This window comes from Oratosquilla oratoria, chromosome 6, assembly GCF_046742065.1.
Source record: "Oratosquilla oratoria isolate Oo_2021 chromosome 6, ASM4674206v1, whole genome shotgun sequence".
Classification (NCBI taxonomy): Eukaryota; Metazoa; Arthropoda; class Malacostraca; order Stomatopoda; family Squillidae; genus Oratosquilla; species Oratosquilla oratoria.
The window spans coordinates 60,608,554-60,635,728 of NC_134782.1; the positions used below are offsets into that span (position 1 = coordinate 60,608,554).

Consider the following 27,175-nt stretch of genomic DNA (forward strand, 5'->3'; position numbering starts at 1 on the left):
GTTGTATCACATTTTTCTCTCTAGTATATCTTATTTTATCATATGTAATGCCTTAGCTATGAAAAAAATTATGATTGTTTATCTGAAGAAGACGCAAGTGAGAGACAGGCAGAAATAGAAAAAGAGACTGAGAGAGGAAGAGAGATTGAGAGAGACAGAGAAAGAGAAAAATTGGGAGAGACTGAGACTGAAAGAAAATAAGAGTGACTGACTTAGAGAGAGAGAGAGAGAGAGAGAGAGAGAGAGAGAGAGAGAGAGAGAGAGAGAGAGAGAGTGAGAGAGAGAGAGAGAGAGAGAGATAGAGAGAGAGAGAGAGAGAGAGAGAGAGAGAGAGAGAGAGAGAGAGAGAATACGGCGATCAGATCACTCTAGTTTGCATGATCCCGCCCACTGTTCTCCCCTACACAATGTGATTGGTGGATGTTGTGGGCAAGGTTGAGCTGAGACAAAGAGAGCAGGAAGGTCACACCACTTTTGTTTGCATGGCCCCGCCCACCGCACCCCTCACTGAATGTGATTGGCTCGCGTTCTGGGGGAGGGCGGGGCCAAGGACGGAAAAAATTGGCATTATACTGGTCACCTCGTCCCTAAAGTTTTGTGTACATTCTCAGCCAGACTAATGTCATTCAGTTGTTCATTCACTTATTTACGTGTGAATTTAACAGAGAATTTAGTATTTGTTTGTGTTTTTACTGTCTATGCATTTATCCATTCATACATTTCTGTATTTCATTTTCACCCACCTGGCTTGGGCCAGTTGGGTAAAAGAAACTTACGAAGTTATGGCCGCAAGTACCAAGCGAAGAGTAAAAACTGACAGAATAGAGAAAAATGTCACAGAAATGCACAAGTATTTCCCCCCAAAACAGGAATATGTACTGTGTCAGCTATATGAGCATGGAACTTCAGTTTACAATTACTCCAAGGTACCTATAAGAAAGAACAATTTCTAGTATGTTACAGTTTGGAGAATATGTTTCAGCTTGCTGTTCTAAGCCTCGTTTAAATCTGAGATGTACACATTTGTGAAAAGCAAATGTACGATCCCACGAACCTGCGACTGAAGAAAGTATGTCGACATTTGTAGGTTCGTAGAGTTATATTGAGGAGATAAGATCGTGTGGTGAATGAAGAGTTTAAGGTCGTCTGCAAACACCATGTAATGACAAAACAGGAATGCGATTTATAAAGAACAGAAAGAGAAAGGGTTCTAGAACTGAACCCTGGGGCACACCGCTAGTTACGATAAGGGCTACACTGAGCGTACCTTTAATAGAAACACTAATGGTTCTATTTGCTAAGAAGATTTTGATCCAAGCCATGAGAGTTCCAGATATCCCAAGTGATTTCAGTTTGTCTAGTAGAGTGCCATGATGTACATGGTCAAAGGCTTCTACAAAGTCAAGATCTGGTCAACTGTAAATCCAGAATCGTACCATTTAGTGATCATATAGATTAAAAGAAGCTGGTCAGTTACGTATCTTCTGGCACGGAAACCAAATTGGTTTTCAGTAAAAACAAGATGACAATAGAAAAAAAAGCTAGACAAGACTTTGGTCATTATTGGTCTGTATTCTAGGATGGGTCACTTCGGGAACCTAGATGGGTGTGACATAGGAATCTTTCCATATGTCAGGCACTGTTGGTATGCTCAATATCTTGGTAAACAGGAGGTAGTAGGAGTATGGCAAAGTAGTTTACTTATTTATTTATTCAACACCAGGGACTGAATCTGAACTGGTCCCATTGTTTCATCTGTGTCTAAAGACTCCAAAAGTTCTTGAACAGTAGATAGAAAAAAAATATATATTCTGAATAACACCAGTTGCAAATTGATGAGGGTTCGGATTTTCAATCTCTTCGAGTACTAAGACGGAAGCAAAGGCCCGTACAAATTCATTTGCCATAGAAATTGCATCGTCGGTGAGTATTTCATGGATCTTGAGGGAGTCAATATTTGGTCTTGCGGTCTTTGACTTTCACTGTGCTTACAGGCGAGCTTCACAATTAATTTGAGCACTGGCAACAGCAGGTCTTAATGCTGTATTGGCGACATGGAAAAGATGAAGTTTGTGCTAAGTAATATATGGCCAAAGTCGCGTCCATTGTTTATATTCTGTCCAAGAGCGTGATTTATTTCGACGTAGGTGTGGTAGGATTTTATTATGCCAAGGGAAGTTACTTTATGAGCCTGGGGGACATAACAATCTGAAAGGTGTATTTCGCTAAGTTTGGTATCAAATGTTGGAACTCAAAGTCCCAATCATGCATTTGGAGATGTAAATTCATATTTTGGTAGTCACCACGCGCCCAGTCGCGTTGTATATTGTTAAAGGTTCAGATCTATACAAGGCTGCTTCCTCTTGGAAAATATATTGGAAAAATACTATGACGTGACCACAGCTTGGAGAAAGCGGACATATTTTCAGGTAAACAATTCTGCCTTTAACTGTTGTTAAAACAAGATCCAGCCAGAATGTTTCCTGAGGAAACAAATGTAGGTTCTTGAACATATTGGGTGATGAATAACTTGTATATAAAAAAAAAAAAAAAAATGTTTCATTAATATAATATGGCGTTGGGGGGGATACAAGACTATGAAGGATAAATTGAAATCTCCCAGAATTTTAAATTCTTTACCAGCACCGAGTTCATTTATATAACCTATTAAGTTTGCATTATCATCTGGCAAAATTGATGGAGGTCTGTATTCCACTAGAACAGACAAGTTGTACCAAGGTTGGAATGCTACCAAGGTTTGGCAATTGGGTTTGCAGGCTGCACTGTATAGCATTTATAGTCTGTAGAGGAAGGACGGGAGAGGACAGAAGATAGGGGTGAATGGAGAAGGGCTGTGTATAGATGAAGCTGTGATGCATGAGGGGGAGTAGGTGGGGGATGGCGGGTGAGGAAGTATGTATGAGAAAAAAAATTGACGCAGCCCGAAGGGATTTCTCCCCGTCTTCTCCTTTTCTGCATGAGGGGACAGAGAGAGGGGGGAGGGGTCGCCGAATTTATGAAGCGGCCTTGCGACACTGCTTCTGACCCAGTGCAGTGGACAGGATGCAGGGATGACCCGCCATCCAGGAGGTGCTAAGATAGAAGGGAGGGAGGAGGTGTGGAGGGGAGTGGAATATATGGGAAATTAAATGGGTGGGATTTCTATGCCTTTTTCTTTTTGGCTACCCCCCGTGTAAGGGGAAAAAGCCTTTGGTATATGTATGTATGTATGTATATATACTCCATGCTTGAGTTTGATGGATACAAAATCATTACGTAGAACGTTATAACCGGGAATATCAATCACAGCGCCCGATACGTGTGGTTGTAGCCAAATCTCCGTTCCTACTATAATATGGACATTATAATATGTGCATAAGTCATATGCATAATACATCTTGTCGCAAATACGGCTTGCATTTAAGGCGAATATTAACAGAAATGGTGACTGGAGTAGCTGTAGGTGAGGATAAGGGTTATTATTATTACTATTATTATTATTATTATTATTATATATATATATATATATATATATATGTATAATTGTATATATATATATATATATATATATATATATATACGTATATATATATATATGTATATATATGAGTGGTAGGGTGGTGAGAAAAACACCGAGAATCGTTGAAGTTTTAATTACTGACGTTTCACTCTAAACAGAGCTTCTTCAGAGCTCTGTTAAGAGCGAAACGTCAGTAATTAAAACTCCAACGATTCTTGGTGTTTATCTCACCACCCTACCACTCATTTTGTCGCCCATTCTTCAATATATGTATATATGTATATGTGTATATATATATATATATATATATATACATATATATATATATATATATATATATATATATATATATATTAGTGCGAGTTTTTAACATTCTTAGTATTTCCGCTACTTGATTTTGAGTTGTTACTAGTATTAGTATGATACGTCATAGCTAGCACCTAAATCACATACGAGTAGAGCGTGGGTTGCAAAGGTTTGTTAAAGTACTACAGTCTGCTGGGGCAGTTTGGGAGGATAAATTGGCAATTACGGGGAGATGTGTAGTAGGTTTCGATCCATTGAGAAAGGCTAGAGGAATTTGTTGCCGGTCGAGAAAGGTGCGAGTGTGGTTAGTAACAAATAAAAGGACTTCTACTTTAGATTTAAATTAATGAGTTAGTAGGTAGTGTAATTATTTCCCTCCTGGTAGCTTCAAATTTCCCCCCAGGGGAAAATTTACCCCAGTTTGGGAACCACTGGTTTAGTCATATGTATCCTATGTTATCAGAATTAGACAGTATACACAACTGTTGGTTGGTGTCTGCATGGAGCAAAGTCACACACTGATCACACATTCGCAATCCCCAAATTCCCAATACATATGGCGCAGTAATATAAAATGACGTTTGAATGGCGAGCTGCTGGGCGCCTCGAATATTTAACATTCATTTGTGCACTTACTTTTGGTGGTGCTCCTGCCATGTGTTGACGAACGGTAGCAACTGGAGTATCTATTAGGTGTAACGCAGAAAAGCCAAGAAAGCCTAGCCGGCCATGGACCAGCTGCGGGCACGTCCGAACTCAACGACCGTTAATTTAAGACGTTTCAAATTTTATTTCTCGCACTTTCTGCACTATTCACGGTCTCTTGTATTATTAAAAAATCAATTTAAACAACTGTGAGTTGGGGGACCACAGATGAATAAGGAATTTCGAATTTCGCATTACTATACAAAGGCGTTGCTGTTCGCAGACTCCTTCTATGTGAGCAGTTTTCTTTCTCCAAAGTTAAATTTCTCACGCTTCCTACATAATTCACTCTCCACATACGAGTAAAGTTTAATGAGTAACATTTATTCAGCTAGTTAAGGGCGATTGTAAGCTGTATATTCGCGGATGGTCAGGAAATTTGTAGATTTAGCAAAGCTACTCAAGCCACTTCTACACTCGAATACACTATACCCTATGCACTGAGATCTGGCCGCTAGGGCGGACCACTGGGAGTTCCCCTGTGGTGCCACATATAATTATTTTATAGTTTTATTTTATTATATAATTCTATTTTATAATTTTATAATGTTGCCTCATATGATTATATTATAATTTTTTGTCACACACCACCACTGAGATAAAAATCAAAGCAATGTTTTCTATACAAAGGTTTCGTTTCTTTAAGTGTAGATATGGCATATGTGCATGCGAGAGCGACGTTGCCACTACATCTAATCTCTGGCCCCGCCCCCCTCACACTGCATTCAGAAAACATTGCATCCACACGCACGTTCTCGCCATGGATGCCCATATGTGGCAACACCGGGAAATATCCTAGCCACGCCTTATCGGCCAATTCTCCTTGCGCTGACTATAGGAAGTGGAACTATCTTACTTTTCTTTTGCAAAGCTAGTTTTTAGATGTATCACTCAAATGGTACACAGAGATGTGTCGTTAGAATTGGATCAGCGTATGGTAACATTACACGAAGACACAGTTGAGGACTTTCTGCGACTATGGTGAGGGTGATATCCGGGTACCTCTTCCGTATCATAGATGTCGCGTTACACCTTGATGGTTCATCAAGGTGTAACGCGACATCTATGATACGGAAGAGGTACCCGGATATCAGATCAGACCTTCAAAAGAAACGAGTGACTAGGCAGAAATAATAGATTGACTCACGTGGTTTAAAACACACGCACTTATACACAATTTTGTCTAATAAACAATTTCATTGTCACAACTATAGCGAACGATGGTTGTGACGACCTGAAAATGAGCTGGACCTTGGCCTATACATTGACGGGCGAGTCTCGTATGACCAATTATTACACGTTGGTATTTTCCAGTTGTGCGGTTGACATTTCATCCTCGATATAAAATTAGCTCATACGATACCGAGGCTTTATTAAAATTAACCATCAGTTGTACCATACCAACGAGTAGGTGTCAAATAAACACCTGGAACCATTAGTTGATGGATAGTTTGTCTCGTCCACTTTGTACAAGGATTGGAGACAGGCCTACTCATCCCTACATACATACATATACCAAGGACTTTTCCCCCCTTACAAGGGAGGTGGCCAAAGTCAAGGGTATAGATCCACTCCCATCCATTTCATCTCCACATAATCCACTCCCATTCACTACCCCTCCCTCCTTCTTCTCTTGGCTCCTCCTGGATGGCGGGTCATCCCTTCATCTCGCCCACTGCCCTGGGTCAGAAACAATGCAGCACATCCACAGCAAGGTCGTTTTATGTAATCGGTGACCTTCTCATGAAGAAAAAGAGAAGACGGGGAGAAATTCCTTCGGGCTGCGACAAAATATCTCACACGTACTCGGCCCTAACCCACCCCCTACTCATTCCTAATTATAAAAGAATATTGATAAAGTATATTCTACCGAGGACATTTCTTCTAAATCTAGGAAAACAACAATGAATAGATAAAGTCGAAGAGCTGGGAATGTCGCAATGTAGAGGACATTCGCGTATACGATAGGACAAACAAATGCGTCGATACTCAGCCAGTCTTACAGAGAATGTTGCCATGGAGATCACCGGACACAACAATACGGTTCTGAATTGCATGTCATAATAATTTTGTTGGGTCTTTGGAAAAATGCATCCCCATTTTGTACAGTACAAAAGTAGTGTACATTAGTGTTCAAAATGCACGAATCATGCAATGTAAAGAGTAGTAAGCCCCTTCAACTCTATAGCAGTGTATTTCGATGCAACCCAAACAACAGGCGGAGCTGTTGGCGCAGCAATTTGCTGACCACTCCTCAACTGCCCAACTCCACCTCTCTGTCAGGCAGGAGCTACACCTCTTCCGATTGGGTAAAGAATATGGGGTCCACACTGCCATGGCCACGGCTGCCTCGACGGACTGTCCCTTTACACTCGAGGAACTTTATCGGGCTTCCTAGACGAGCAAGGACAATACTCTGGGTTGTGACGGGGTACCTTGCTTTTTCTTGAGGCAACTGGGGCCATCTGGGAAGCTGGCAGCATTGACCACTCATCAATACCTTCTGGGAGGAGGGACGACTCGCTGCGGTATGGAAAAAGGCAGATGTGGTGACGATTCCCAAGCCCCAGTAACCCAAGCAGCTACAGGCCCATATTCCTCATTGGCAAAACAGCTGAATGGATGGTCCTCAATCGCTTCCTGTGGTGGATGGAGCACTTCCATCACAATATGTATGGTTTCCTCAAGGCAGTGGCAGGAACTGAATGCATGGTAACCCTTCTTGACCTGGTCGGTAGTCAGCCTGCCATTGTTGTGTTTCTGGATTTGGGAAAAACATGTGAGCTAGCACGTGCTTCTGCTATTCTTGTATCCTTTTCTGCCAAGGGAGTCAAAGGTAGACTTCTGACCTAGGTTGCAGACCACCTCACAGACGGGGTAGCGAGAGTGCGTTTTCAGGGACAGCTATCTTCATACCACAGGGTGGAAAATTGAACCCCACAGGGGGTGGGGGGGTTGGTGGTGCTCGTAGCTCTATCCTCTTCAATGTGCTCATGGAGAACTTGGCTCTCCTTAATCTAGGGGAGGATGCTCACCTCCTCTGTTATGTGGACGACTTTATGTTTGTGATCACTGGAGGCAGCTGTCTCCTTTGCAGGGCTCAGCGGGCATTCAATCGCCTCTCCCTGGAATGTAACCGACTAGGACTGAATATCCCAATGGCCAAAACCAGAGCAATGAGTCTGAGGATGCAGAAGCAACGACACCATCTTATTCTTCAAGGCGACATCCTCCCTTGGGTGTACACCTACCAATACTTGGGCTTCTGGGTCGAAGCCAGGCTCTTTCGTTCGCTCCACAGGTCAGGTACTTCCATGAAGCTACAAAGATGAGATTTTAAATCTCCGTTGACTGGGTGCCGGGCACAAGGTCCTCCGGAAGTACTGTATTCAAGTGGTACCTTCGGTGTTGGACTATGGTGCTGGGGCTCTCATTTTCCTCATTGTCTCAACTCATGGTAAAAACTTGAGGTCTCCCAAAACCATGCTCTTTGCACTATCACTGCAGTCCCTCCATGGACCAGTGTGGTAATCTTAGACAGGTGGAAATTACCTCCCTTCGCCCATGGGCGGAAAGGGTTTCTTCTTGTCTTCTCGTCCGATATCTGACTGGCCCAAAGGAGTGTAGTCAAGACTTCCCTCCTGAGTGCCCTTGATGTTGAGGGAGACCCCACCAGTCACTCCTGAAGGGCCCATGTAACGAGTGCGATCCGTGCCTTTGAACTGCGGGAATTGGTTTGGAGGAGACGTGCTCTAGATAAACCTCACCCAGGCTATACCTCCTCCCCCCCGTGGCGATCTCCCTGTGTCAGCTTCCAACTTTTCCATCTCAGTGGAAAGAAGGCCGACTACGACTCGTGGTCCTTCAGGCCATAAGGTCCATCACCCTCCCCCCAATGAGCTTGTCAATTACATGGTGCAGTTATAATAGAAAATGACACATGCTACTATATCTAAGGCATAACTTGTAATTTACTGCCCTGTATGTATGTGGCACCACACATACCCTTTATTAGAAAGTAAACTGTTTTTACTCTCTTTTGGTGAGTAAAGATACAAAACTGATCTCCCTAACCAGACTATCCATCTAATGGTAAGATATCCAACTTTCCCATACCTTCATTAAATCACATATTTATTTTTTATTTGACTATATCCTAGTGTCGTAATGAAGTAGCATACTCTCCGGTATATGGTTCCCATTCATAATGATGTATACTATCCATATAAAAACAAATTTCCCCCTTATAAGGGAGGTAGCCAAGTCAAAAGGCATGCAGCCTACCCACTTCCACCCATTCTATTCCCCTCCCTCTCTTTTTAGCTCCTCATGGATGATGGGTCATCCCTGTGTACTGCCCATTACCTTGGATCCAAAACAATGCAGTGAGAGACAGTATATCCACAGCAAGGCCGCTTCACTTCATCAGCGACCCTATCTCTCCATCCCTTCAGGCTGTCAAAATATCATTCACCCATAAGCACCACCCACCTCCCTTCCTTGCATACACAGCTACTCTCCACTCATCCCTATCTCCTGCCTTCTCCCTCCCTTGCTCAACAGACATTCCCCTCTTGCTCAATGCCCCCTTCACCCTTTCCATCCATCTCATCTTCAGCTGTATCCTCAAATTAGCTCTCTTTACTTCTGATTTCATCATCATGATCTTTAATGATGTATACAATCTGTACACTTATGCAAAGCATCCATGTGAAAAGGTTAATAACTAATCAAACTCGTTTTTATTCTTTTTATTCAAAATCTTAAGAAAGGACCATGGAAAAAGGATTACTACCTAATAGGACCAAAGATTTCAAACATAAGCCAAACCAGCTATCCTTTCATGGCTGCAAATACCATTTCAACCATGATTTTGTTCTCCACCAGGTATTTCCATCCTGAACCCAGATTTCTTTGTAGTAAAAAATATGTGCCATGAAAAATTACTTCATACAAAAGAAACTGAGGGTTTCCATCTGATCTAAGAACCCTTGACCTCCGGTTACATTTTCATCAAAACTGTACCATCCACTGTAGCACTTATGGGTACATGTGACACATTATCACATGTGTACAAGTTTCAGCATTACAGCTTTTACACATAATTCTTACACAACAAATGAAGTTACACGAACTCAGATGCTTTAAAACAATAGACAGGGAATGAAAGGAGCTGTTGTTCAAAGCAATTTCGCTTCATGTCTGTAAAACCTACCAAGTTACTGCAAAACACAAAATGGTCTACGCAGTACATGTTGGTCATTTCGTCACCTATGTCCAAAACTATGAGGGTGTTGGCCCTATGGAGGTCAGATAGCATAAGAGATAAGAGTATATAAGAGGCATAGATGTCATGAAGGTGAAGTAATAAGGATGCATTCTCAACATCCAATGTTGACAAAATGTTAGATTGTGGTTATTAGCCCATGAATTCAATGTAAGAAACTAAGCTGTTTCTTTATTCAATCCAAAGCTAAAACTTAAAGCATATAGAATAGATGCAGCAATTCATCTGCAACATACACAGCTCCATGCAGACATCAGGTTACATAACTTTGGATTAGCGTCTGCATATAAAATTTTACTATATTGAATGGAAAAAATGTTATTACAAAAACACAAAAACCTTGGGAATATCATATAAAGTTGGGCTCGGAAAAAATAGCTATCAAAAGCTGGCACCTCGAATATAATAAGCAGACACCCTGCAGGTTGGAAAGTGTTATATTCTCCATATGCTCTTACCAAACTCAAACAAACTTTTCAGGCCTCCACGGCATTTCACAAATTGATACCCTATTCCCTCCCTGCCCACCCCACCCCTGACCTCCCACATTAGGGTGGCTGGACTTTTCATTATCAGCACAGTAGCCCCAGAACTAGAAATAAACTCTGTCATATAAAATAACATTTGCCAAGTATATCATTCAACTTATGCATCTAATCATTGAGGTTGAAATGAAAATGTTCTCTATACAATGTAGGCTGAAACATCCATAGGAGACAGCCTAACAATGAAATCGTACTCAACACAGGAAGCAGATGAGGCATGAATTAATGAGTACATGAATATAATACTCTTTTGATGAATGAGTGATTAAATGGATGAAGTTTTCATTCACACCTATGATACCTACAATGAGAGGGTTTAAACTACAACAAACATTCAGAATGGATCTGCAGATGATTTCATGTTTAACACGTTTTAACAAGCATGCACATTCACATTTCAACAGGTTCTGCTCACATTCATGATCACATTCGCTACATCATCACTGTCACCACTTCCTTATGATGATCTTGTTGCTGCTGGTTCTGTCAAAACACTTATTTCTATCTGTGAAACAAGTTAAGGAAATACATGTTGGAGCAAGAAGACTGTATGCAGGTTTTGGACTAAAGTTATACCAATTATCATTATCTTACACAACAAATGAAGTTACATGAACTCATATGCTTTAAAACAATAGACAAAGAATGAAAGGAGCTGTTGTTCACAGCAATTTTGCTTCATGTCTGTAAAACCTACCAAGGAGGTGCCAAGATAGGAGGGAGGGAGAAAGGTGGAGGGGAGTGGAATATATAGGAAATGGAATGGGTGGGAGTGGTTTCTATGCCTTTTTCTTTTTGGCTACCCCCCCGTGTAGGGGGAAAAAGTCTTTGGTATATGGTATCATACATACATACATATACCAAGGCTTTTTCCCCCTTTCAAGGGAGGTAGCCAAAAAGGGAAAGGCATAAAAACACTCCCACCCATTTCATCCCTAAATACACTCCACACCCCTCCCACCCTCCCTCTCATCTGTGCTGTGTCGCAAGACACAGCACATCCACAGCAAGGCCGCTTCATTTAATCGGCGACCCCCCCTTGCATATAAGGAGAGGACGGGGAGAAATCCCTTCGGGCTGCGTCAAAATTTACTCACACATACTACACCACCTCCTACCCCTCCCCGCCCATTCCTCCTCATGCAATCACCCATCATCCATATACAACCATTCTCCACTCACCTCTGTCTTCCGTCCTCTCCCTTCCTTCCTCAACAGACATTCCCCTCTTCCCCAAAGCCCCCTTCACCCCATCCATCCACCTCATCCTAGGACGTCCCCTCATGTTCACTCCCTCCACATCTGCCTTCCATACCTCTTTTACTAGTCTTACTTCACTCATTCTTTCCATGTGTCCAAACCATCCTAATATTCATCAACCCTATCTCCCAGCTCCTTTTTCACCCCTGTTCTCCTCCTCACCTCCTCATTTCTCACTCTATCCAGCCTAGTAACCCCCACCATACTTCTCAGACACCTCATCTCAAACACATTCAAACTCCTTCTCTCTTCTTCTCTTATGTTCCACGTTTCTGCCCCATACAGTGCTGTTGGCACAATCACTCCTTCATACAGTCTCCTCTTCGCATCCATTCCTAGATGTCTATTCCTCATTACACTCTTTAATCCACCAAGGCATTTACTCGCTTCTCTCAATCTACATTCTACCTCCACCTTCACTCCACCTTTTCCTGCTACACTTGCACCCAAGTATCTAAAACTATCCACTTCCTCCAGTCGCTCTCCCTTAATGTTCACTTCCAGTCTACTGCCACTTTCACCCCTTATGGTATCATTAACTGATTTCTTTACCCAATGAAAAATTGGAAGAATATCCTTTTGGACTGCACCAGTCTTTTATCTGTTCACAATTTCTCTATACACATGAAAGCTCCAAAAACTTCCTTACCTTTTGTCAAATACTTCTCACATATGTCTTGCTATCAACACTTCTTCTGTACCCTCCTTCAGTACACCAAAATTATTCTTCCCTAATCCTTCCCTCTGACTGTTGAGTAAATGGAAATACAGTACCCTCTAAACCTCATCTTGATTGACTGCAATATCAATTGATATGGCAAACACACCTTTCAATCCTAAGTTAAACTATACATACATACATATACCAAGGATTTTTCCCCCTTACAAGGGAGGTAGCCAAAAAGGGAAAGGCATAAAATCATTTCCACCCATTCCATCCCTGAATACACTCCACACCCCTCCACCCTCCCTCTTATCTGAGCACCTCCTGGATGACGGGTCATCCCTGCACCTTGTTAAACTATACTATCATCCAAGGGTTCTCCCCAATTAGTCCATCTTAGAAAGTCTATTTTGCTAAAACGGATATGTACACAAGATGAAACTGTATTTCAAGGTTTTTACTTACATCTATGCAAAAAGTATGGTTGTGATTCAATTACCGTATTTTCCGGCTTAAAATGCGCACCCATGCACTTCGTTATCTCAGTACACAGATAGCGCGCACCGACGTATAACGCGCATGCCAGGAAAAGTCACTGGTGGCTAAAGCTCGTGAACTGCATGTATGTGACTCCTGCTTGCGTTGGTCCATTGTTTTGTGGGAAATTTGAGCCATGAAAAGTTTATTGAATACAAAATGTACATGAAAAATTTCGGATTTTTACAGAAAAATTGTAATTTACTATCCTGAGGGAATAATTCATCTTACAAGTTTTTATCACCGTGTACAAGTTTTTACCGCCATGCAGCAACAAACTGTGTTTCGGTTCATAAGTGTCTTTACTGAAGTGACGTTTAGTTTAACAAACTCTCGCAAGAGGGTGTTTAGTGTAGGCTAGATTGGCAATAGAACTGTCAATCTTGGCCCTGATCTAGCATATTCCGGGTGAGCTAAAACGGCCAACGTTCATGATGTTGGTACCAGTGCTGTTTTACGGATCCCAAATATTTGCATAGACTAGATAATCAATGTTAGTAAAAATAAACCAATGAAATAACGGCGATTAATTACTTAGTATCATGTGAACAAGGTTACATGGAGAAGTATTTTTCATTGGCTAGAGCCACCGCTGGGAAATCTGTTGATTTGTCACTAAATTAAGTGTCAGTTTAGGCATCAATCAGGACACAACTAAGAAAAAGTCGGAACCACATGTACCGGTATATGACTCATGTTGTGCGTTGGTCCCTTATTACTTTGTAGCTTAAATAGTTTGTAGGAAATATGATCTAAAAAAAGTTTATTGAAAGTAATATACAGAAAAATTTTGGGATTTTTATAGAAAATGTTCATTTTATATCCTGAGGAAATAATTCGTCTTTACCATTTTTTATTTAATACTGAAACAAACTACAGACTGTTTCGTTTTAGCTTTGAACCTGCAATAACATCGAGGTGACGTTTAGTTAATATAACTCCCGAAAGAGGGTGTTGTAGTCAGGTGTTTGACACGAGTTTATGAACGGCTGCAACAATACCTAAAGAGAAGCAACAAAGCCAACATAAAAATTCAAACTAGGATGCTGTGAACATGGGCAAATATCATGAATATTGATCATGTTTCATGGTGTTTAGGCCTATTTAAACATGAAAAATAAGATTCGATAGATACCTACCTATACCAAATATTTATATAGCCCATGCTGGCGTATTCTTTCATGTCACCATGGCTGTTCTTCTTGTTCTCACGGAACGTCACGGAGAAGTGCGCCGTCCCGTCTTTGTGATGGCCAACATCGTCATGTTGTTGTGAAAAAAATTACACACACAGCCGCAGAATTTTTTATCATAGGCCGTAGATAATGCGCACCGCCGGATAACGCGCACCCCCCATTTTTAGGCCCTTCCAACGGAAAAAAGTCGCGCACTATACGCCGGAAAATACGGTATATAAATAAGGTAAGAAAAAATATTTATGTGAAAGGATACAACTCGAAGTCCTCTTTCTATAGGATTGGTTATGAGAAGTCCCCGTGGTGCCCATACTTGTTCATTCTGATCTGCGACATATCTTGTTACCCTCTTCATCATCTGAAAAATACCAGTGTTACACATTAAAATTAGTCATGTATTGGAGAAAAATGTAAGTATAAAACTCATGAATTTATACGATTAGTATGTCCTGTCACACATATTTTGCTTTGCACTTTGATAAAATACTTTAGTTACTTTTCATTTAATCAGTCTTAAATTCATTCTATATGTTTAATACACTATAAAATCAAGAGCGTACAATGTTTCATCCTTTGCCTAGGAATCTCAGTCCTATGGAGAATGGGTAATTTTCATCCTCAGTTCATACTAATGCATACATCTGACAGCACCTAGTGTAGGCCTTATGGTCTCTTGCAGTCTCCATTATTCTTATTTTCTGGTAAATTCTTGTAATCTTTCCTAATTTTATTGTTGTGACACTCGACTTATGACATCAACTTGTCAAAAGACCATCTAATCAAATCATAAAAGCCATGTTTTCCACAACTAACTTTCATCATTATTTCAATACAAGTTCTCTTCTCCGAGTGATTTATGGGCCACCTCACTGGTTGTTGCCAGATACCTTGGGGTTGTAGGCTTCCTGCAAGAGAGTACTGAAACACCTGACTGATTTATTAACAGATTGAGGAGGTGAAGTTAATGGTTCGCCTGGTGTCAGTAAACTATGACAAGTTATGAAAGAAACTGATCACCCCTTCTCTCCAAATATGATACAATTGTGTCTGTGATGCCAGTAGTAAGCAATATGAAAATATCCTGGTATGAATGATTATGTTTAGGACACCCTGGTATAGTGGATTACCATCTATTGTACTTTCTGGCTTGTATAGTTTTGGGTTCATGTTGTGGTGGTGGGAGGCAGTCAAGAATCCTGTTAAGTTCCTGGCTGGCTTGGGCTCGGTCTCTAGGAACTATAAAACTAGGTTGAGCTGTTTGTGAGAACTACACTGACCTAGTTTGCTTATTTGAATTCCCTGCATTACAAAAGGCATATTAAAAGGGATAAGGGCATCATAGGCTAGCAGCCTCACCTCCCAAAAAGGGAAAGGCTATAAGACATATGTGTACAGAGCTGAGGGGAGCCTGGCCAGCTACCGAAGGATCCTTGATCCTGAAAATTTATTGCATGGGGGTGTAGAGATGTAACTGTGCACAAGGAGAAAATCAGTGTGAATGATGAAAGAGAACAAGTTGGCCATCTTGGCTATGAGTGAAATGAGAGTGGAAGACGAGGGTTTGGAGGAGACGGGGGGGGGGTAAGAGCGAAAGAAAGCAAAACCAAGTATAACTATATTGTTTTGTAAGGACAAACATATGACGTATGTGAAAGTAAGACAGACTGGGTGGTATAAAAGTGGTGACTAAATGTACATGCCGCCAACACAAGAGAGGGGGTTAGTTGGATGAATGAACTAAAGTGTTGAGCCGAGACTCCATGGGCACAGCTCTTGTCCTATATATTACAGTTAGATAAATGCACAAAAGTGGAGGATCAGAAGAAGTGATAGGCCACAGAGTAAGGGGGGTGGGAGATATCATAGGAGATACCCCAAGAGTGGTAGGGTGAAATAAAAGAACATCTGATGAAATGATGAGAAGTGTGACTGATGCTACATTAACTGTATGAGATTTTAAAATAAGGATTATGTGTATATGAACATCAGTGGGTTCCACATAGTTTGCATTTTTTGTAGGTTTTATATATATATACATACACACACACACATATATAGTAAACCCACAATATAATGGACAATATGGGGACAGGAGTCTGTCGTTATATCTGAAGATCCGTTATATCTGATGGAAATACTGGACAGATCTGTTATATCTCTAAGTTCATCTGGTATTAGAAATTAGTAGGATTAGAAATTACAGTAAACCCTTGATATAACAGATGATATGGGGACAGGAGTCTGTTGTTATATCTGAAGTTCTGTTATAACCGAGGATACCTCGCTATAACAGATGAAAATCTGTTATAGTGTGGATTTGTCCTGTCAGATTTTTTGTCTGTTATATCTGATATCTGGTATATCAAGATCCATGATATCAAGGAGTTACTGTATATATATATATATATTATATATATATATATATTTTTTTTCTTTCTTTTCTTTTGGCTGTTCAGAGGTCATGATATTGATTTAAGTGCCTTCTAGTGTTTGGAGAAGTTAGGAATTTCTTATTTGATTCTTACTGTTATCAGTCTTTCCAACTGCTCCAGAAACAACTACCACACAGAACACAAAGTACACATTCTACACTACCCTACTCTCACACTATACAACACAAAATCTCTTCTTTGCAAGACTTATGGGGTAAATCAGTGACTGACCAATTTTAGGCTATGAGTCCCCTGCAAGTGATGACTTATCATATAAAGTACGGGATTGAGAATTGGGTGATGAACTTAAGAGAAAGAAGTCCTAAGGAGGCAATGGAAAGGATCTGCTTCTGGGCTACGTGCAGAGTTATGAGACAACAAAGTAAGGAAGAGTAGAATTTGGGAAGGCAAATGGATACAGACGAGATTGGGAGAAAGTACGACAGGCCAACTTGGTCATCTTTCTCACAAAATAGACTATATTCATGCCAGAATCCTAGAGGAAAAAAGAAATTTAAGAAATCCACAGGAAGGCATTCCTCCATACTGGGGAAAAGGAATATACATATAAAGTACATACATATACCAAAAAACAAAGGCATAAAATCCACTCTCACCCATTCCATACCCACATACTCCACTCCCCTCCCTCCCTCTTTATTTTGACTTCTCCTAGATGATGGGTCCTCCCTGCATCTTGCCCATTGCCCTGGGTCAGAAGCAGTGTTGTAAAACACAGCACATCCACAGCAAGACTGCTTCATTAAATCAGCAACCCCCCCCTCTCTGTTCCCTCATGCGGGGATGGAGAAGACAGGTTGAAATCCCTTTGGGCTGCGTCAATTTATTTTTCACACATATTCCCTCACCCCCTATCTCCCACCCACTCCCCCTCATGCATCACAGCATCATCCATACACAACCATTCTCCATTCACCCCTATCTTCTGTTCTCTCCTCTCCTTCCTCAACAAACATTCCCCTCTTTCCTAATGCCCATTTTACCCCATCCATCCATCTCATCCTTGGTCACCCCCTCATGTTCACTCCTTCCATCTCTGCCTTCCACACATCTTTTACTTATCATTCTTCACTCATTCTCTTCATGTGCCCAAACATTCCCAATATTCTCTCATCAACCATATCTTCCAACTCCCTTTCCATCCCTGTTCTCCTCCTCACCTATTCATTTCTCACTTTATCCAGCCTAGTAACCCCTATCATACTTCTCAGGCACCTCATCTCAAACACATTCAAACTTCTCCTCTCTTATGCTCCATGTTTCTGCCCCACACGATGCTGTTAGCACAATCACTCCTTCATACAATCTCCTCTTAGCATACATTCCCAAATGTCTATTTCTCATTACGCTTTTTAATCCCCAAAGGCATTTACTTGCTTCTCTCAATCTACATTCCTCCACCTCCACTCCTCCCTTTCCTGCCACATTCACACCCAAGTATCTAAAACTATCCATTTCCTCCAGTCTCTCTCCCTTAATACTCACTTCCAGTCTGCTGCCACTTTCTCCCCTTGTAATTTCATCACCTTGCTTTTATTCACATTTATCTTCAACTACCTTCTGTTGCAAACCTTCCCAAACTCTCTCACTAACTTCCTCAATCCCTCCTCTGATCCCGCCACAAGCGCAGTGTCATCAGTAAACAACTGGCTTTATCTCCCACTTTTCTCCATTTTTTTTAAACCATCTCCGATCCCCAATCCATTACCCTTGTTTATCTCTTGCACCACCCCATCCATGTATAAATTGAATAGGCATGGCAACATAAAACATCTCTGGTGAAGTCCCACCTTTACCTCAAACCCCTCACTCTCTCCATTTCCGATTCTGACACAAGCTCTACTACTTTTGTAAAAACTTTAGACTGCTCTTAAAAGCCTTCCTCCTATCCCATATATCTATAATACCTCCCACAGTGTCTTTCTGTCTACCCTGTCATAACCCTTTTCCAAATCCAAAAAGCCCCCCCCCCAAAAAAAAAAAAAAAAAAAAAAAAAGCTTTCTCACATGTCTTACCACAAAAATCTGATCCACACAGCCCCTACCTGTCCTATACCAACACTGTTCTTCACCAATTACTCCCTCTGTTCCTCTCCTAATCTTTTCAATCAAGACTCCCATAAGCCTTCCCAACTACACTTAACAAACTGATCCCTCTGAAACTACTACACTCACACTTGTCCCCTTTTCCCTTGTAAAGTGGAACTATACAGGCACTCCTCCAGTCCTCAGGCACTCTACCCTCTCTTAAACAAACATTAAATAACCTCACCAGCTAGTCCACCATCACTGTACCTCCTTTTATTAGATATTCTGCATGACACTCATCCAACCCAGATGCCTTACCTGCTCTCATCATCTTAACTACTGCCTTCACCTCATCTTTCCATATCTCTCACTCATCACTGTCATTTTCTTAGTACTTCCCACTGCAATTACCTTTCCCTCCGTATCCTCCTTCACATTTAGCAACTCCCTAAAATAATCTGCCCATCTTACTCTTACTGCCTTCTCTTCCATTATCATTTCTCCAACTGCACCTTTGGATGGAATGGGTGGGAATGATTTTATGCCTTTTTCTTTTTGGCTACCCCCCTTGTAAGGGGGAAGAAGCCTTGGTATATGTATGAATGTATGTAACTGCACCTTTTACCTTTTCTTCTCTACTTGATACCTGACATAAAGTTATTGAGGAAGCTGGAACATAGAAGTCTTAAATGGAATTTGTTGTAATGAACGAGACTTTCTGAAGATCAGATTAATTGAGACATTAATGAAGGGAAGTTTCCAGCAGTGTCCCACAAGGATCAGTATAAGCAACAGTTATGTTTTTGTTATATGATGTTGACATGATAAGTAATCTGGCTAATTACGGTAGCTTATTCACTAGTGATGCAAAGATTATAAGGAAAACAAGAAAAAGAGAGGATTGTACTGTAGGTTGCTACAAAAAGACCTGAACAGTGTACGAGTGAAACCAGGAGAGAGAAATAAATTTCAATGTGATGAAATACAAGATATTACAAATGGCTGTAAGATCACCACTCAATTCAGTATGGGTAATAATTGAAGAAGAAGAAGAAGAAGAAGAAGAAGAAGAAGAAGAAACTTCCGAGCAACGATAACGGAAAATCTGTAACTAGAAACTCATTGTGAGATGAACCACACCTATCTATACCCAACCCACCATCCTAGTTACACGAGTTACATGTAGTAGGAGTTCATGCATTGTAAAAATCACATAATTCAAACTTATGCTCTCCATAAGATTAATGCCAATATTGGAGGTTGCATTATGAGACTAATATTGCAGTATGCAGCATGCTTTGGAGTCCTATAATGAATACTATCACTAGCAACTCACTCGCTACCCATGGCATTTGTATGCTAATATCACTTTTATCATATAATACTGTTAAAACTGCAGTATATAAGCACACCACATTGCAAGTTAGAAAATCATGCAAATAAAAAAATAAAATAAATAAAAAAATAAATAAATAAATAAAGTAAACACATACACAGTGGCAACATCTCAAATGCAAACAATAGTGTGATGTTGGCTAGTAGCATGTGAAGTCAACTCAGCTATTTTTTTTTTCTTAATGCAATTCATATAATTATAAAAACTGTGTAATGCAAAATTTCCCTTCCCATTATTCATCATGTCTTATTACAAAAACTTGCAATCTCAAACTGTATTACGAAAAGGTAGCTGTATATTTGTTTGCACAATCATTGCTGTTATAGGTTCACAAATTATCATGCACACACATTTTCTTCTTTCATTTGACTATTTTCATAATGCACGTATTGTGATGCATCATTGAATTATTGTACATCAGGCAGCTTAACATGTGAACATTCGACTTGTAATGGAGAGGTTAAGACTGCCAGGGACCAATGACAGGTACCTGCCCTCGGTGGTCCTGTAAGATGAACAGCGGAGCTGCCTATTTTCAAAACCTATCAACCCCCTCATGTCCATTAACAGATGCAACCCTGAGAGGCTGACACTTAGTCTCTGAACTAGGACCAGCATCTACGTCAATTTGATCTGTATTTCTTACACCTTTTCATACATAAGTGCGCTGACAGCCAGATTTAACCCCTTGAGTACCGGATGTGTGTTTTGTGACACCTGCGTGTCATGGCTGAGTGCACCCGCCAGGAACCGAGCGTGCTCCCCGTGACACGCACGTGTCACAGTTATAAGCTGTGTGTATTGAGGGCTCTCAAGGCCTCGGTTTCTGGGTTATTTCTACCCACGTGGTGGCAAGTGTCTGTGTTTACAAACATTAGGCTCCAGCCATTCGTGGGACGGTTTGAAACGTTTGTTTACGTAAGGTTGACAGGTCGGTAACGAAGGGGTTAATGCTGATAGTGTTTTAACTAAACCTTGTCAGACAATGGTGCAGTGATAGAAAATAACTAAAAATGCACAGCAATAAACGAGGGACTTGAGACATCTATGCTAACTTATATATGCTGTGGTGTGTGTGTGTGTGTGTGTGTGTGTGTGTGTGTGCACGTGCAACATCTGTATAGGTATGTACACAAACATAGGTGAGAAATGTTAACACATTATCAGGAAAATAATGGTATGCCTCTTGCTTCAGCTACAATATGCTTAAGTCTTCTCTTTTATTTGTGTTTTTCATATTTTGAACTTTATTGCGTACATTTGCAATATTCATAGCTTCATTTTTCTACATTAATCATATATGATACTCTTGAATGTGCATTATATGAAAGAACTGATGCAAATACACTCAAAGTCTTATGTACAATTAATAATCCAAAGATTTTTACACCATATATAAAACTAAGACCTATATACAACCTCATTAACTTGTAACTCATCAGTCAAACCATAACTCAGTCATAAATTGATGACTACCTGCACTGTAAAAAACATGTACAAGCATATTGATAAATTCAAAGAGGCCTCACTATATACAGAATATATATATATATATAAAACATACATATTTCAATCTCAACCAGAATTCTCTTCAGTACAAAGATAATTTACAAAACCTAGGGATATTAACATATATGTACATATATACATACATACATATACCAATGGCTTTTCCCCCCTTACACAGGGGGGTTAGCCAAAAAGAAAAGGGCATAGAAACCACTCCAACATATTCCATTCCCCTCCACCCCCCCTCTTATCTTCACACCTCCTGGATGACGGGTCATCTCTGCATCCTGTCCACTGCCCTGGGTCAGAAGCAGTGTCGTAAGACACAGTACATCCACAGCAAGGCCACTTCATAAATTCGGTGACCCCCCCCCCTCCACCCCTCATGCAGAAAAGGAGAAGACAGGGAGAAATCCCTTCGGGCTGCATCAAATTTGTTCTCATACATACTTCCTCACCCCCCATCCCCCATCCACTCCCCCTCATGCATCACAGCACCATCCATACACAACCCTTCTCCATTCACCCCTATCTTCTGTCCTCACCCGTCCTTCCTCAACAGACATTCCTCTCTTTTGTAATGCCCCTTTCACCCCATCCATCCATCGTTTCCAAGGATGCCCCCTCATATTCACTCCTTCCACCTCTGCCTTCCACACTTCTTTTACTACTCTTTCTTCACTCATTCTTTCCATGTTTCCAAACCATCTTAATACTCTTTCATCAACCCCATCTCCCAGCTCCCTTTCCACCCCTGTTCTCCTCCTCACCTCCTCATTTCTCACTCGATCCACCCTAGTAACCCCTATCATACTTCTCAGACATTTCATCTCACACACATTCAAACTCCTTCTCTCTTATGTTCCATGTTTCTGCCCTATACGCTGTTGGCACAATCACTCCTTCATATAACCTCATCTTAGCATCCATTCCTAGATGTCTATTTCTCATTACACTTTTATGTACATACATACATACATACATATATATATATATATATATATATATAATATATATATACATACACACACACACAAAAAGAAGAAACACAAGAGAACATGGAAAGAAACTAAAAAAACATAGTTATAGAAGAGATCTGAAGAAGAACAGTTTTCCACACAGAGAGGTAGACACTTGGAACAAGCTTGACAAAAAAATAGTGTGTGCAAAAACCATTCACGAATTTAAGAGCAAATTAGACACTGCAAGATACAAAGGTGGGACACCATGAGTGTAGCTCCCCTTCCCGTAAAATACAACTAGGTAAATACACACACCTCGTCGAAGAGGAAGGAGGGCCAACAACTGAGCTCCGACTTAGTGCTTTGTTGTTGGATTCAGGAAAAATGCCTTGTTGTTGTCTTTTGGGATGTAGCGTTGTGTTCTCAGTGACTGGTAAGGTATCTAATCCAGTACTTAAATAAGTATAGTTTTAGCACAGAGGGAGGGGCAGTCACTGATTAAATGAAGCGGCCTTGCTGCACTGCTTGTGACCCAGGGCAGTGGGCAAGATACAGGGATGACATGTCATCCAGGAGGAGACAAGAAAAGAGGGAGGGAGGGGGGGAGGGATGATGAATGGGAATGGAGTATGTGGAGATGAAATGGGTAGTAGTGGATTTATGCATTTGAGTTTGGCTACCTCCCTTGTTTGGGGGAAAAAGCCCCTTGTATATGTATGTATGTAAGAACATGGCACTAATATATCTTCTTTTTCTCTACTAATAACCATCACAGTTCACGGGAATGTGTCTGACAGCATGATTGTGACTATTTCCTGCTATGAACACAATATATGAATTAGATGCATTGATGTAACTGAATATACAATCACCAATGTATATGTAGCTATACTCTATCAGTATAATGATCAAAAAGCAATGAATGTTAAAGAAATGCAAAAATTATGCATGCAAAAAATTACAATTCCTTAACTGGGCATGGCCATCATATACACTTGTGGTGAACACTTTACATTTTTACTTTCCATACATCATCATGGAACATAAGAGAGGAAGGGAGGAGGAGTTTGAATGTGTTTGAGATGAGGTGCCTGGGAAGTATGATAGGGGTTACTAGGCTAGATTGAGTGAGAAATGAGGAGGTGAGGAGGAGAACGGGTGGAAAAGGAGTTGGGAGATAGGGTTGATGAAAGAGTATTGGGATGTTTTGGATACATGGAAAGAATGAATGAAGAAAAACTAGTAAAAGAGGTGTGGAAGGTGACACTGCTTCTGACCCAGGGCAGTGGACAAGATGCAGGGATGACCTGTCATCCAGGAGGTGCCAAGAAGAGAGGGAGGGAAGAGGATGGAGGGGAGTAGAGTATGTTGGAGATGGAATGGGTGGGAGTGGTTTTCATGGTTTTGTTTTTTGGCTATCTCCCTTGTCAGGGGCAAAAAGCCTTGGCATATGTATGTATACATCATGATGGCACAGGGATGACCATCCACATCGCGCTAAGATGGGAGGGACAAAAAGCGAGTTATTGGATGAGTGAAGGATGAGTTCAGGGTGGGTGTATGCTTTATCGCCATGTTTCTTTACTCTGTCATCATCACTTCACCTCCCATTTTCCCTCTCCTATTCCCTACCATGTTATACTTTCACTCATCCACCTGAACAACAATATTTACATCGAATTTGGTCTTGACAAAGCACATTATGCCTGTTTTTTTCTCCTTTAACCCCTTCCATACGGTGCCGCACACGTAGGCGTCATGAGGAGCAAGTGGATTCGCGACGCTGCCATATCGGCGTCTTGATTATATTTATTGTAGTCGCCCCTGTGTTTTTACATTCTTCCAAATGCGCCCTGAATCCCATTCTCTGTGGTTTTCAAAATTCGCGGGTGAAAGAGAGAACGATCGATATAAGCGGCAACTATATTTTATGATGCGAATATTATTTCGTTACGTCATACGTCTGGCATTGGTTGCTGCCCGCGAGATTTAAGTCCCGTATTGAAGTGGTTAAGTAGTCATTTATTTCTAACTTTTTACTTCCCAAAGCCCAATCTCACTATTATACACCATATCTAAGCTGATAGAATGATTAGTTTGAGAAAGAAACACAATTGAATTACCCACTTCAAATATGGATTCAAAAAGGGCCACTCCACCAGTTTGCTGCTAACAAACATCATTCATTAAATGCTGGAAGGATTCAACAAGAAAATTCCACGAGGAAGAAGTTATAGTAGCTCAAAACAATAAGAAATATTTAATACTAATAAAGCTCCTACACAAAAACTGTCAAAAGATCATAAAGACAGATATTCACAACCATGCCAAGAAATGGCTAGATAACTTAGCTGGTAGACAATTTTTGGGACAAAATGACTCTGAAATGGAGTTCCACAAGGAGCAATACTACCACCTATGCTATTCAACCTCTTCTGAAGTGATCTAAAACTAGATCCAAAACATGACACCAAAGCACTCGCCTATGCAGATACTTACATCCATATACCAAAGGCTTTTTTCCCCCTTATAAGGGAGGTAGCCAAAAGAAAAAGGCATAAAAACCACTCCCACCAATTCCATCCCTACCATACTCCACTCCCTCCCTCTCATCTTGGCACCTCCTGGATGATGGGTCATCCCTGCATCTTGTCCACTGCCCTGGGTCAGAAGCAGTGTCACAAGACACAGCACATCCACAGCAAGGCCGCTTCATTATTTCAGCGACCCCTCCTCTCTGTCCCCTCATGCAAAAAAGGAGATGGGGAGAAATTCCTTCGGGCTTTATCAAATTTTTTCTCACACATACTCCCTCACCCCCCATCCCCTGAAGATAATAACCTAGCACAGCAACTACAAAATAACAAATAAGAACACCCCATATATCTATCTCATTCTCTGTCCTCCTCTCAAGTTCACTCCATCCATCTCTGACTTCCACACTTTTAACTTGTTCTATCCATATACACAAACAATCCCAATATTCTTTGATCAATCCTATCTATGAGCCTTCTTAGCAGTGCTTGAAATAAAGTTCTTAAAAAGTATACTGGAGGTTACGAGGATGAACAGTGAGAAATGAGGAGGTGAGGCAGAGATTGGGGATGGAAAGACAACTGGCAGATACGATAGATCAAAGAATATGGGGATGGTCTGGACACATGGAAAGAATGATTGAAAAAGGACGAGCAAAAAGTGTGTGGGAGGCAGAGGGAGAGATGGGGGAGAGAGAGAAACAGATAGAAAGAGAAAGAGAGAGAGAGAGAGAATGGATGGATGAATGAGGTAAGAGTGGCCTTGGGCACCAAGGGAATGTGTATCAAGCATGGCAAAAGATAGGTAAGAGTAGAGAGTGGGTGTGAATGGATGATAAGCTGACGTGACCCAAGATTTTTCTTCTTCTTTAATCGGTGACTTCTTGAGGGGACCAATAATGGGTACCTGCATGTGGTGGTCCTGCAAGATGGACTGCAAAGCTGCCCACTTTCAAAACCCACTAACCCCCTCACCTCTATCAGGGGGTGCAGCCCTGTGGGGCTGATACTTGGTCTCTTGGACCAAGATCTCTCTCTAGTAACTTCAACTGTATTTATTACACTTTTGCTACATTGCTTCTGACCCAGGGCAGTGGGCAAGATGCAGGGATGACCCGTCATCCAGGAGGAGCCAAGAAAAGAGGGGAGGGGTGGTGAATGGGAGTGGAGTATATGGGGATGAAATGGATGGGAGTGGATTTATGCCTTTGACTTGGCTACCTCCCTTGTAAGGGGGAAAAGCTGTTGGTTTATGTATGTATGTATTACACTTTTTCATACATGGGGAGCTGACAACTGTTAACTCTTCTTCTCTTTCTACCACTTTCAGCTGGTGACACTGATACAACACAGACAGCAGTCCAAAGTTTCTTCCCATAGAGATCTATGGGAAGTTCCAAGGGTTGATGCCATCCATTGTGGAGCTGTGGGTTTTCCACTTAATGAGACTTGAAGCAACAACTGACTGACTGATTCTTGAGTAAATGAGAGAGGAGGGTTGCCATGTAATGAAGTACGTACATACATATACCAAAAGCTTTTTCCCCCTTACACGGGGGGTAGCCAAAAAGAAAAAAAAAAGGCATAGAAACCACTCCCACTCATTCCATTCCCTACATATTCCACTCCCCTCCACCCTCCTCCCTCCCTCTCATCATGGCACCTCCTGGATGACAGGTCATCCCTGCATCCTGTCCACTGCCCTGGGTCAGAAACAGTGTCGCAAGACACAGCACATCCACAGCAAGGCCGCTTCATAAATTTGGCAAAAAAAAAAAAAAAACCCCTCTGTCCCTTCATGCAGAAAAGGAGAAGATGGGGAGAAATCCCTTCGGGCTGTGGCAATTTTTTTTTTTCTATTTCATACATACTTCCTCACCCCGCATCTCCCACCCATTCCCCACTAATGAAGTAGTGAGGGTAAATCACTTTCAGCTTTTGGACCCTGCTTCAGATATGCTATGTCTTACTGCATTGCTTTGGAAATGGGCAGAGGACAGAGATGGGCCTTCAACCACAAAGAGTGATGACAAAGGACCTTTTGATATATGTATGTTAATACATGACTGAATGTCTCTTAACAAGCCAATTGAAAACTATATTTGAGAATAGTGGGAAGGGTTGTGTATGATTGTCTTTGCCCCTTTTAGGCTCACCTTCCAATTTTCTCACCAAGCCTACCAAAAACATTGCACCCACTCATGAGGTATTGCAGACTGTAGAAGTTAATTAACAAATGCTCTTCACCCTTTTTTTTAGTGATGATAAACCAA

General features: G+C 41.1%; 2 protein-coding genes across 3 annotated transcripts in view; both read right to left on the minus strand.

Annotated features, from left to right (window-relative positions):
* Positions 1–5,366, minus strand: part of LOC143026191 (uncharacterized) — a 242,874-nt gene extending 237,508 nt beyond the window's left edge. The window contains exon 1 of the mRNA XM_076186206.1: positions 4,463–5,366. The gene's annotated coding sequence lies outside the window, so the exon portion shown is untranslated. The remainder of the gene's footprint in view (positions 1–4,462) is intronic.
* A 3,901-nt stretch (positions 5,367–9,267) lies between these two features.
* LOC143026513 (golgin subfamily A member 7) overlaps positions 9,268–27,175 on the minus strand; it is a 31,763-nt gene continuing 13,855 nt past the window's right edge. For both annotated transcript variants that reach the window (XM_076187043.1, XM_076187044.1), the window contains exons 4-5: positions 14,277–14,378; positions 9,268–10,868 (exon numbers count right to left, since the gene is read on the minus strand). In XM_076187043.1, coding sequence (XP_076043158.1) covers positions 10,821–10,868; positions 14,277–14,378 — 150 coding nt within the window. In that variant the 3' untranslated portion in view covers positions 9,268–10,820. The remainder of the gene's footprint in view (positions 10,869–14,276; positions 14,379–27,175) is intronic.